The following is a 13,318-nucleotide window of genomic DNA, read 5'->3' on the forward strand; positions in this document are numbered from 1 at the left end:
GGAAAACTCTCCACTGGTTGGAGTCATACCTAGTGCAAAGGAAGATGGTTGTGGTTGTTGGAGGTCAATCATCTCAGTCCCAGGACATCACTGCAGGAGTTCCTCAGGGTAGAGTCCTAGGCCCAACCATCTTCAGCTGCTTCATCATTGACCTTCCCTCCATCAGAAGGTCAGAAGTGGGAATGTTCGCTGATGATTGCATAATGTTCAGCACCATTCGCGACCTCTCAGATACTGAAGCAGTCCATGTCCAGATGCAGCAAGACTTGGACAACATCCAACCTTGGGCTGATAAGTGGCAAGTAACATTCGTGCCACCCAAGTGCCAGGCAATGACCATCTCCCCTTGATGTTCAATGGCATTAGCATTGCTGAACAGCTCCCCCCCTCCCCCATCAACATCCTGGGGGGTCACCATTGGCCAGAATCTGAACTGGACCAGCCCTAGACATGCTGTAGCTACAAGAACAGGTCAGAGGCGAGGAATTCTGTGGCGAGTAACTCACCTTATCGCCCCAATGCCTGTCCACCAACTACAAGTGATGGAATACTCTCCACTTGCCTGGATGAGTGCATCTCCAACAACACTCAAGAGGTTCGACACCATCTAGGACAAAACAGCCTGCTTGATTGGGACCCCATCCACCACCTTCAACATTCACTCCCTCCACCATCGCGCACAGTGGCAGCAGTGTGTACCATCTACAAGATGCACTGCAGCAACTCACCAAGGCTCCTTCGACAGCACCTTCCAAACTCGCAAACTCTACCACCTAGAAAGACAAGGGCAGCAGATGCAAGGGAACACCACTACCTGCAAGTTCCCCTCCAACTTGGAGTCGGGTTCCCATCCCGACTTGGAACTATATTGCCGTTCCTTCACTGTCGCTGGGTCAAAATTCTGGAACTCCCTTCCTAACAGCACTGTTGGTGTACCTACACCCCAAAGGATTGCAACAGTTCAAGAAGGCAGCTCACCATCACCTAAGAGCAATTAGGGTTGGGGAATAAATGCTGGTCTAGCCAGCGACGCCCACATCCCATGAACAAATATAAAAAAATAAATTTGTGTGAGACCCTAAGGGCTGCTGCCCTAGGAGAAAAGCAGAGACCAATGGAAGAAATAAATATACAAAGTCATGGAAACACCATCAAATACCAATCTATTGATTCAACTTTTCATTAACTGTTAAAGCACAGAAAAGCATAAGGTCTTTCAGTGTTTTTCACCCAGCTACAGTTTAATCCGTCATTCCTCATAACCTTTAATAATCTTTTGTCAAGCAAGTACCTGATGCTTAAAAAATATATATTTCTGAGCTTATATTCAACAACAGTGACATAATTCCACATTTTATCAACCCTCTGCGTAATGACGTTTTTACAACTGCCCATATAAATCTTTGTAATTATCTTTGCCATCACTGCCTCACTGACTAGTGAAAACAATCTATTTCCATTTACCTTACATTAATCCTTCATAATCTTGAAAACCTCGATCAGGTCATCCCTTAACCCTTTCAGTTCCACAGTTTAATAACTTTGGTATTAAGCTGTAGGAATCTGCAGCCATTTGCAAAATGCTTTCTTCCTGAACTCCACACATTCACTCTCTCAATTGTGATAAACTACATTAAGCAAAAATGAGTTTGCACAGTCTCAACTTATTGCCATTAAGCCCAGATCCACAGCAAAAACCTGCCAGCTAATTATCAGAAGTCAGCACTAAGCTGGCAATCTCATTCAAACACACTGTAAAGATTGCATGTGATGGAAATAGAAAGCCACAAATTGGTGCAGCATAGGGTGTTTTTCTGAGGTTAGGGGCACATTGGTAAGGCAGAATATATGGAATTTACTCTGAATCTAACTACATTACATCTGACCTGGCTGTGTGATGCTGATTCTTAGAGATAGAAGTAGAAAAATGTTCCCCTGCCCACCACCAGCATCCCTCATCAATCATGACAAATACTTTTAAAATCCCATCTTTTGATTACAAAATGGTATTCTTCTCCAATTTGCTTTTATCTTGGTGCCCCTACCCACTCAATATCTGTACTTGAGAGGGTGTGTGTGGGGCTACAGGCTTTCAGGGTGCTGAAAATTATGCTCCATAAAATTGGTCAGTAGGAAAAGCACAAGAGCAGGTCAGGGAAGCCTGATTTGACATTCAATAGTTCCACCGGCTTGTCTGTAATCTTCAAATATCAACAATTTCACACCCTTGTCCTGTTAAATTGACATTTTGTTGTTCAAGTGTCATTTTGTTACTAGTGTTGTAGGATTGTATTTCCACTAAAATACTTGCCATCTGTGCACAAAGGTAAATCTTGGCAAGCCATTCACCATTCTTGACCAGTAGATGGCACCCACGGAATTTACGCTGTCCATTAGACATATCCCAAACGTCAATGTAAATCCAATACATGTCTCCCTAAATTCTCATTGGGTAAGTGGATACTTCAATCACTACCCCCATCTTCAGCAACTCTACTGCTTCATCTGCTCTCCTTCCTTCAATGCCATTTCTGTTTGCATCTCTCTTGCTAACAATATAGACTCTCCATATAGTCCTGCCATCTTTCTCACTGTGTGAAGCCATGGTCAGATCAACATCAACTGATAGCTCCTTGTTCAATTGTTCCTGAAACTACCGAGTTCAAAATACTATGTTCCTCGCATTTTACTGGTGTGAGGATAACAAATTAAGAATCAGCAGTGAATCAAATCATCTTGCTTGTTACAAACAAGATTCATGTTAAGAGTTACTGCTTACTGTTCATGAAGCTGAATCATATTCCAACTCGTTTGCTACTGCATGGTCTTGTTTTGCCCATGCAACAAGCAGCCCTTGGTGCCAATCTTTATAAAACATAGACGGTTTCCACAGATGTGGATAATTGGTTAATTACAACAATTAAAACACAATCTCTTCAATGCAATGGATTTCTCTAATCAAGTTTCTGCACATCTACATCGCTGAGCTGCACAAATACCTATTTTGGCCAATAAACAGGATGATTTCCACATGGCTGCTTTTTATTCATCTCACATCAAGTTAATTTTAAACCCTAATTTTAAACAGATTTTAAATTTGCATAATTTATCAATTCTTGGAATAGCATTTAGAAATGTCAATTTTATTGAGTGAATAAATGCTTTTTGTGCCACTGTGCAACTTTTATCTTTCAAAAGGAAACTCAGTAAGACAATTAGCGCCACATTTCATCTTTATTCTTTTCATTTTGTGTTAAAATCCCATTTCTCTGTAGGCAACTGTTCAAAGGAAACCAAGGAAAGCCATTTTGTTGGGCAGCATGTGGCTCATCAGAGGGGACAAACCTCTCTGTGTTGGCACTGACTGTAAATACAACTGAAATTCTCTGCTCAGATGGGAGCTTCTGTTCCATTTTAAAGCAATGATGCTTGCCTTATCCTAGATATTGGATAGTGAGACCAGAGCGGCAACATTCCCCTGGCCTAGCCTAAGTTCATGTTTTGGGAGCTGCACATAAAGTATTACGGCAATCACCATTCGTTAGGGATTTTGTATGCAATGCAAAGGTGCTAACTGGCAAGACGCTTTTATGTTTGAGTGGGACGGTACAACTTGCATTAAAAGATAAAACATGGGTAACAACCAAATAAACAGTGTTCAGATCAAAAATGTGTAGGAGTGAAAGGAGAAAATTTTCTTTACCTGGTAGTAGGGATAGAAGAGTGTACAGATTGCACAGTAGGGCTCAGTTAGTGCAGCTGATGCATTAAACTTCCTTTCGGCCAAAAAATTGTATGATCGACTTTGCCAAAGGTGGGTGAGTGGTGCCTTCCAGGCCTCTGGTTCAGTTTGATCTTCCTCACCAGAAAAAACAAGCATTTCTATGAGGAGAAAGGAGCAGCAAATTTAGCATCAATATGCTAACCACACCAGCTTTTGAAAATCATTGCTAGCATCTGACTCCAAAATGATAATGGCTATTCGCCAACATACGCAGGCAACATCCTCAGTCACTGTAATAGATCATAGTGTTATAGTATAACTGTGCTTTATATATAACTAAAAACCAAAGCAAACATGGACTCCCTGGGTGATTATTGTACACATAGATTTCTTCTACTCATGCTAGATCATGTGAAACTTTGTCCACGTACACTGCCTGCATAACTTAGCTTGTAAGTAGGTATAATCACAAAAGACTTGTTTCGCTTTTTGCTCCAAGTAGTTGTTCGAGTAGTAGACATTTTTCAACTTTCTAATAACTTACAGCACCAAATGGGCCCAGGTCAGTTGCAGGGTTCAACTACAATGTTAATCCAGTAGCAAAATGTTAGTGAGCTTTTAAGTTCTGCTCGGCTGCAATCAAATTACAGTGTCTAAAACAACGCAGCATCTAATTATTCTTTACATTTTTCTCTTAGATCTTTAAATGATCATCTCTTCATCACATACTAATTTGTTGCAGGTATGCAGTCAGTTCCTAGACCTCTTACTCCTCCATTCCCCTCCAAGGAAGCATCTCACCTCCTCTTTAGATTGTCCTTCCTTCAACACACACAAGTTTATCATCTTGATTATCAATCATGATTTTGATTCACATTATTTTTTTCTACTTATAACAACAACTTGCATTTCTAAATCACTGAAGTGCTTCATAAAGTGGAGGTTGGAGAGGAACAGGATTAGGGAGAAGAATTAAGACAGGTGACCAAGAAGATAAGTTTTAAATGAAGATATTGAATAAGCAAAGAGTTGCAACATGGTAGCGGGATTCGGGAAGAGAATTTCAGATTACAGAGAGAAGAATGTTGAAGCCATTGACGATGGAACAGGGGAAGAGGAAACATATAGCAGACCAGTCAGAAGTAGGAACATAGAAAACATAGAAAAATAGGAGCAGGAGTAGGCCGTTCGGCCCTTCAAGCCTGCACCGCCATTCAATACGATAATGGCTGATCATCCAAACTCAGTACCCTGTTCCTGCTTTCTCCCCATATCCCCTGATCCCTTTAGCCCTTAGAACTATATCTAAATCTTTCTTGAATGATTTGGCCTCAACAGCTTTCTGTGGTAGAGAATTCCAGAGATTCACCACTCTCTGGGTGAAGGATGTAAGGTTGTTTGAGTTGGGATGTAAGGCAGAAGATTACAGAGGTTGGGTGGAGTGAGGCAATGGAGAGATTTATAAATGAGGCTGAGGATACTGAAATTGTTGCACTGGGAGTGGAGGGGGAGTCAATGAGAATTGAAGTGATAGATAAGCAGGAGTTGATGTGGATATTACATAAGGGTCAGAGTTCTGGATGAGTTGGACTTCATTTGCTGTGCCACGAGGGAAATGTTTCAGAGACATTGAGCCTACATGTGATAAAGATGTGGATGGTGTTTCAGGATTGGTAGAGGTGAAGTGGGATGCAAAGGGTAACATATTTGAGGTAGATGGTTTTGCTGATAGGACTGAGGAGGGTTTGAATCTCAGCTCACTGTTTAACAGGCAAAAGATTGAGCTTGGTTGCATCACACGGAAGAACTTTTATTAAAGGGTGCTATTATTAAAAAGAAAAATGTCTACTAAAACAAATAATTAAAGCCCTCCAAAAACGCAATAAACACTTATACTTAGAAAAGCTAAAACAAAAATACAAGACTGGTGTCACTTGCTGGCACCAGCATTGAAAACACTTCAACAACGTACCAACCAACTGAACATGCTTCACATTTCCTGTTTCAAAAGAATTACCCTCAAATGCATCAGCCTAAAAAGTGTAAATGTTGAATTGCGGTCAAGTTTGTGCCATGAAGTCAGCCCAAACTCATTTCATATCATGTCCTTGATGGCTATCAATAGAAGAACTGCATCCATCTGTCTGGTCTGATTTGAAAAGATGCAAGGGGAGAAAAGGCAGGGTCCCAACCCATTGCCTCATCATCATCTGCATTGTCAACCGTGGCTCAGCTGGCAGTGAGTTCAAGACAAAATCTAGGCTAACGCTTCAGTGCAGTACTGCGTGAGTGCTGCACTGTCTGAGATGCCACCTTTTGGATGAGACATTAAACTGAAGCCCTGCCTGCCTTCTCAGGTGGACATAAAAGATCCCAGTGCACTATTTTGAAGTGCAACAGGGGAGTTCTCCCAGTGCCCCAGACAACTTTTTCCCTCAACCAATATTAATAAACAGTTCTGATGAAAGGTCATCACCTGAAACATGAGCTGTTTTACTCTCCACAGATGATGCCTGACTTGCTGAGTGAGTATTTCCAGCATTTGCTGTTTTTATTTCAGATTTCCAGCATCTCCAGTATTTTACTTTTGTTCAGTGTAACAGGTTATCTGGTCATTGTTGTTTATGGGACCTTGCTGTGCACAAATTAGTTGTTGTGTTTCCAATATTTAAGAGTATTTAATTGATTGTAAAGCACTTTGAAATGTCCTGCAGTCATGAAAGGGACTAAAGTTATTTCTTTCTTTTAATTCCCTAAAACCAGAGCACACACAGGGATTCAGAACACTGCACCCACCCCTCCCCCCCCCATATAACAGCCACAATAGCACATCACACAATGACATAGCCAAATATCTAGCCATGCTCATTCATAAGCCATCGTTTCCCACACCCAACTTTACCCTCCAGGCAATTCAGTAGAACAAAGACAACCAGCAACCGACCTGCAGAGGAATAATGAGCTCTGGAATCTGTAACTTGAAATACTTCAATAGTCTGACTTGGAGATTCTTCCACAGAATACATCTTAAAAATGACACTGTGTGAAAATTAAATTAGTATTAGTAATTCAAGTGCTGGGGGGGGGGGGGCGATAGGAGGGACCAGAGGGGTGGGGGGGGGGGGGGGGGGGGAGAGAGAGAGGGGAGAGCCCAGAGGCAGGGGGGGGGGGGGGGTGGTGAAGAGGGGATGTGAGAGGAGGACCCGAAGATTGGGGGGTGGGGGGGACAGAGAGTGGGGGGGGCAGAGAGTGGGGGGGGGGCAGATGCCGGGGGGGGGGGGGGGGGGGGGGCCAGACGCGGAGGGGAAGACTGAGTGGGAGGAAGGGGCGAGAAAGAGTGGAGGGAGTGAGAAAGAGAAGGGGGCGAGAGAGAGAGAGAAGGGGCGAGAGAGAGAGAGAAGGGACGTGAGGGAAGGAGTGAGAGAGAGAATGGGCGTGACAGAGTGGGGTGGGAGAATTTTTTAATTCATTTTATGTGGTGAGCTGCCAGCAATTGTTGCCCATCTCTAATTGCCTTTGAGAAGGTGGTGGTGAGCTGCCGTCTTGAACTGCTACAGTACACCCACAGTGCTGTTCAGAAGGGAGCTCCAGGATTTTGATCTCGTGACAGTGAAGGAATGGCGATATATTTCCAAGTCAGGATGATGTGTCCTTCGAGGTGGAAGAGGTCATGGGTTGGGAAGTTGCTGTTGAACGAGGCATGGTGAGTTCCTGTAGTGCATCCTGTATGTGGTACTGCGCCACTGCGCATTGGTGGTGGACAGAGTGAATAATTAAGGTGGCGGATGGGGTGCCGATCAAGCGGGCTGCTTTCTCCTTGATGGTGTTGAGCTTCCCAAGTGTCGTTGCAGCTGCACACATCCAAGCAAGTGCAGAGTACTCTATCACACTCCTAACTTGTGCCTTGTAGATGGTGGACAGCCTTTGGGGAGTCAGGAGGTGGGTTACCCGTGACAGAATTCCCTGCCACTGACCTACCTGTGTAGCCACAATGTACATTAATGATTTAGATGTGAATATAGGAGGTATGATCAGTAAGTTCGAAGATGACACGAAAATTGGAGGTGTTGTAAATAGTGAGGAGGAAAGCATTAGATTACAGGATGATATGGATGGGCTGGTAAAATGGGCGGAGCAATGGCAAATGGAATTTAATCCTGAGAAGTGTGAGGTGATGCATTTTGGGAGGACTAACAAGGCCAGAGAATATACAATGGATGGTAGGACCCTAGGAAGAACAGAGGGTCAGAGGAACCTTGGTGTACCTGTTCATAGATCACTGAAGACAGCAGCACAGGTAGATAAGGTGGTTAGGAAGGCATATGGGATAATTGCCTTTATTAGCCGAGCCATAGAATATAAGAGCAGGGAGGTTATGATGGAGCTGTATAAAAAGCTGGTTAGCCACAGCTGGAGTACTGTGTACAGTTCTGGTTGCCACACTAAAGGAAGGATGTGATTGCGCTGGAGAGGGTGCAGAGGAGATTCACCAGGTTATTGCCTGGGCTTGAGTGTTTCAGCTGTGAAGACAGACTGAAAAGGCTAGGGTTGTTTTCATTAGAGCAGAGAAGGCTGATGGGGGGACATGATTGAGGTATACAAAATTATGAGGGGCATTGATAGGTTAGATAGTAAGAAACTTTTTTTCCTTTGTGGAGGGGTCAATAACCAGGGGGCATAGATTTAAGTTAAGTGGCAGGAGGTTTCGAGGGGATTTGAGGAAAAAAATTTTCACCCAAAGGGTGGTTGGAATCTGGAACGCACTGCCTGAAGAGGTGGTAGAGGCAGGAACCCTCACAACATTTAAGTATTTAGACGAGCACCTGAAATGCCATAGCATACAAGGTTATGGTCCAAGTGCTGGAAAATGGGATTAGAATAGTTCGGTGCTTGATGGCCGGCACAGACACGATGGGCCGAAGGGCCTGTTTCTGTGCTGTATAGCTCTATGACAGTATTTATGTGGCTGGTACAGTACAGTTTCAGATCATATGTAGCCCCAGGATATTGAAAGTTGGGGAGTCAGCGAAATTAATGCCATTGAACATCAAGGGCAGATGTTTAGATTCTCTCTTGTTGGAGGTCGTCATGGCCTGGTACTTGCGTGGCGTGAATGTCACTTGCCACTTATCAGCCCAAGCCTGAACCTTGTCCAGTTCTTGCTGCATATAGACACAGACTGCTTCAGTTGGAGGAGTTGCAAATGGTACTGTGCAATCATCAGAAAACATCCCCACTTCTGACCTTATGATGGAGGGAAGGTCATTGATGAAGCAGCTGAAGATGGTTGGACCGAGGACACTACCCTGAGGAACTCCTGCAGTGATGTACTGGGGCTCAGGTGATTGGCCTCCAACAACCACAATCATCTTCTTTTGTGTTAGGTATGGCTCCAACCAGCAGAGCATTTCCCCCCTGATTCCCATTGACTTCAATTTCGCTAGGGCTCCTTGATTCCACCCTCAGTCAAATGCTGCCTTTATATCCAGGGCAATCAATCTCACCTCGAGTTCAGCTCTTCTGTCCATGTTTGAACCAAGACTGTAATGAGGTCAGGAGCTGAGTGACCCTGGGGGAACCCAAAGTGAGCATCACTTGGTTATTACTGAGTAAGTGGAGCTTGATAGCACCGATGATGACCCCTTCCATCATTTTGCTGATGATTGAGAGTAGACTAATGGTGTGCTAATTGGCCTGATTGCATTTGTGCTGCTTTTTGTGAACAGGACGTACCTGGGCAATTTTCCACATTGTCAGGTCGTTGCCAATGTTGTACTGGAACAGCTTGGCTAGAGGAGTGCCTAGTTCTGCAGCACATATCTTCAGTACTACAGCCGGGATGTTGTGAGGACCCATGGCCTTTGCAGTATCTAGTGCCTTCAGCCATTTCTTGATATCACATGGAGTGAATCAAATTGGCTGAAGACTGGCATCTGTGATGCTGGGGACCTCAGGAGACCAAGGTGGGTCATCCACTTGACACTTCTGGCTGAAGATGGATGCAAATGCTTCAGCCTTGTCTTTCGCACTGATGTGCTGGGCTCCTCCATCATTGAAAATGGGGACATTTGTGGAGCCTCCTCCTCCGATTAGTTCTTTAATTGTCCACCACCATTCACGACTGGACGAGGCAGGACTGCAGAGTTTTGATCTGATCAGTTGGTTGTGGAATCGCTTAGCTCTGTCTACTACATGCTGCTTCCACTGTTTGGCATGCAAGTAGCCCTGTGTTGCAACTTCACCACGTTGACACCTCATTTTTAGATATGCCTGGTGCTGCTCCTGGCATGCTCTCCTGCACTCTTCATTGAACCAGGTCTGATCTCTTGGCTTGATGGCAATGGTAGAGTCAGGGATATGCCAGGTCATGAGGTTACAGGTTGAATATAATTATGCTGCTGCTGATGGTGCACAGTGCCTCATGGATACCCAGTTTTGAGCTGCCAGATCTGTTCTGAATCTATCCCATTTAGCATGGGCGTCGTGCCACACATGATGGATGGTATCCTCAGTGTGAAGACAGGATGTTGTTTTCACAACGGTTGTGCGGTGGTCACTCCTACCAATATGGTCATGGGCAGATGCACCTGCAACAGATAGATTGGTGAGGAAAGGTCGAGTAGGTTTTTCCCTCTTGTTGCTTCCCTCACCTCCTCCCAGTCTGGAAGACATGTTCATCAGGACCTGGTCAGTTCGGTCAATAGTGGTGCTACCAAGCCACTCTTGGTGAAGGACATTGAAGTCCCCCACCCAGAGTACATTCTGTGTCCTTACCACCCTCAGTGCTTCATCCAAGTGGCGTTCATCATTGGGGCAATACTGATTCATCAGCTGAGGGAGGGCGGTAGGATGCGGTTTCCTTGCCCATGTTTGACCTGATGCTATTGAGACTTTATAGGGTCCGGAGTTAATGTTGAGGCCTCCCAGGGCAACACCCTCACGACTGTATACCACTGTGCTGCCACCTCTGGCGAGTCTGTCCTGCCGATGGGACAGGACATACCCAGGACTTTTCAGGGCTGACAGGGCTGGGTTTGCCGCTGTCGTTTCTGGTGCCTCGGTCGATGCCAGGTGTTCCATCGCGTTTTGTTCTTTTTCAACTTTTGTGTAGTGGTTTTGTACAACAGTGGACGAGAGAGAGTGGGCAAGAGCTGCAGAGAGAGAGAGGCGAGAGAATTTGAAAGAGGTGAGAGAATGTGAAAAAGACGAGAAAGAGAGAAAAAGAGTCCTTGTTACTAAAAGGCATGAGAGCACAAAAGTAGAAATATCAGCCAGGAGTTTTGACACCTGATCACTATCCCATACCCTGCACTGGAAAATGTATGTGACCATGTGGGTGAAGACAGGATCAGGCTGAGTTGACCACATCAGTAGAATGCCTTCCAAATATTGAAAACATCCACTTGCATGTTGTGATTAAAACCACACCTGTCAAGAATGAGGCATATTATTTTCATCATATGGAACATTAATTTTAAACTCTTAGTGGACTGAAAACATGGCTGCACCTGCATTCTAAAAGGACAGTGGCTGGAAACATTTGCATTCTAAGAGACAGTTGCCTGGAGAAGACAATGGAACTGTTCCATGATTCAATTAACCCAAATGGATTTTGATCACCAGACACCGAATGTGTGAAAATCAGCATTCCAGCCCTCTATTGAGGATGTCTACTAAGACCGAAAGAATCCACAAAAACATATCGGACAATTTGTCCCAAAAAAAAAGCTCGTCACATGACTGGCCTCCTGGCCCCGGTTTGGTTTGAATTATGTTCACAGAACAGTTTTGAAGTTATACTGCGACTGAACTTGAAGAGAGAGCATCTCCCTCTCTCGCACGTGAAAAGCAGAGACTGCAACTGGATTTCAAGAAGAAAACCACTGAAACAAGTCTGATAGTGTGTCGTGGGCCCCAATGAGATGGCAAGATCGAACTGCAATCAAATATTTTACATCAAACTCAAAAGACAGTAAATGAACTCCAGCTATTGCTTCAAACCTTTCCCCTTGATTCTTTCCCCTTTTCTGTCTCTATCTGCATGTGGGTTTATCGCGTATGCATGCTAGCCTGGTTGTGTCGCATATTTTTAGTAGTTTAAACCGAATTAAGAGTTTTAAACTTAATAAACTTACACCTTTCTTGTTTAAATCTAAGAAAACCTGTCTGGTTGATTTCTCTGCCATTACAATTGTAGAACAATGAACAAGGATTCACTGAGGGGAAGCTAAAAACACGGTGTTTTAAAAATTAAACCCTGTTACGGTCAAAGCAGGAAAAAGCTGAGAGGGAACCCCTAGACCCCTTTCTCACCCGGCTGTAAGAATGTATATTATTGAGGTTTATATATAAATGACAGCTGGCAGTCAAGTTATAAGGCTTTAATAGAGTCATAGAGTTTTACAGCACAGAAACAGGCCTTTCGGCCCAACATGCCTGCGTCGACCATCAAGCACCCGTCCAAAACTAATCCCACTTCCCCGCACTTGGCCCGTAGCCTTCTATGCTATGGCATTTCAAGTGCTCATCTAAATACTTCTTAAATGTTGTGAGTGTTCCTGCCTCTACCACTCCTTCAGGCTGTGTGTTCCATATTCCAACCACCCTGTGGGTGAAAAAAACTTTTCCTCAATTCCCCTCTGGACCTCCTGCCCCTTACCTTAAATCTACGCCCCCTAGTTATTAACCCCTCTGCTAAGGGAAAAAGTTTTTTCCTATCTATCCCATCAATGCCCCTCAATTTTGTATACCACAATCATGTCCCCCCATCAGCCTTCTCCACTCCAAGGAAAACAACCCTAGCCTATCCAGTCTCTCTTCATAGCTGAAATGCTCCAGCCCAGGCAACATCCTGGTGAATCTCCTCTGCACCCTCTCCATTGCAATCACATCCTTCCTATAGCATGGTGAACGGAACTGTACACAGTACTCCAGTTACGGCCTAACCAACGTTTTATATAACTCCATCATAACCTCCCTGCTCTTATATTCTATGCCTCGGCTAATAAAGGCAAGTATCCCATATGCCTTCCTAACCACCTTATCTACCTGTGCTGCTGCCTTCAGTGATCGATGGACAAGCACCCCAAGGTCCCTCTGTTCTTCCTAGGGTCCTGCCATCCATTGTATATTCTTCTGCCTTGTTCGTCCTCCCAAAGTGCATCACCTCACACTTCTCAGGATTAAACTCCATTTGCCACTGCTCCACCCATCTTACCAGCCCATCTATATTGTCCTGTAATCTACGACCTTCCTCCTCACTATTTACGACACCACCAATTCTCATGTCATCTGTGAACTTACTGATCATACCTCCTATATTCACGTCTAAAGCATTAATGTACACTACAAACAGTAAGGGTCCCAGCACTGATCCCTGCAGTACCCCACTGGTCACAGGCCTCCATTCGCAAAAACAACCCTCTGCCTCCTTTCACTAAGCCAATTTTGAATCCAATTTGCAAATGTACCCTGGATCCCACGAGCTCTTACTTTCTTAACCAATCTCCCATGCGGGACCTTATCAAAAGCCTTACTGAAGTCCATGTAGATTACATCAACTACTTTACCCTCATCTACACCTCCAGTCACCTC

General features: G+C 44.3%; 1 protein-coding gene across 1 annotated transcript in view; it reads right to left on the reverse strand.

The window, feature by feature from the left end:
- The window catches only part of LOC137351457 (lysine-specific demethylase 4B-like), a 393,540-nt gene that overhangs the window by 151,187 nt on the left and 229,035 nt on the right, over positions 1-13,318 (reverse strand). Inside the window, exon 9 of the mRNA XM_068015905.1 lies at positions 3,704-3,882. Coding sequence (XP_067872006.1) covers positions 3,704-3,882 — 179 coding nt within the window. The remainder of the gene's footprint in view (positions 1-3,703; positions 3,883-13,318) is intronic.

This window comes from Heterodontus francisci, chromosome 36 (assembly GCF_036365525.1).
Source record: "Heterodontus francisci isolate sHetFra1 chromosome 36, sHetFra1.hap1, whole genome shotgun sequence".
NCBI classification, from domain to species: domain Eukaryota; kingdom Metazoa; phylum Chordata; class Chondrichthyes; order Heterodontiformes; family Heterodontidae; genus Heterodontus; species Heterodontus francisci.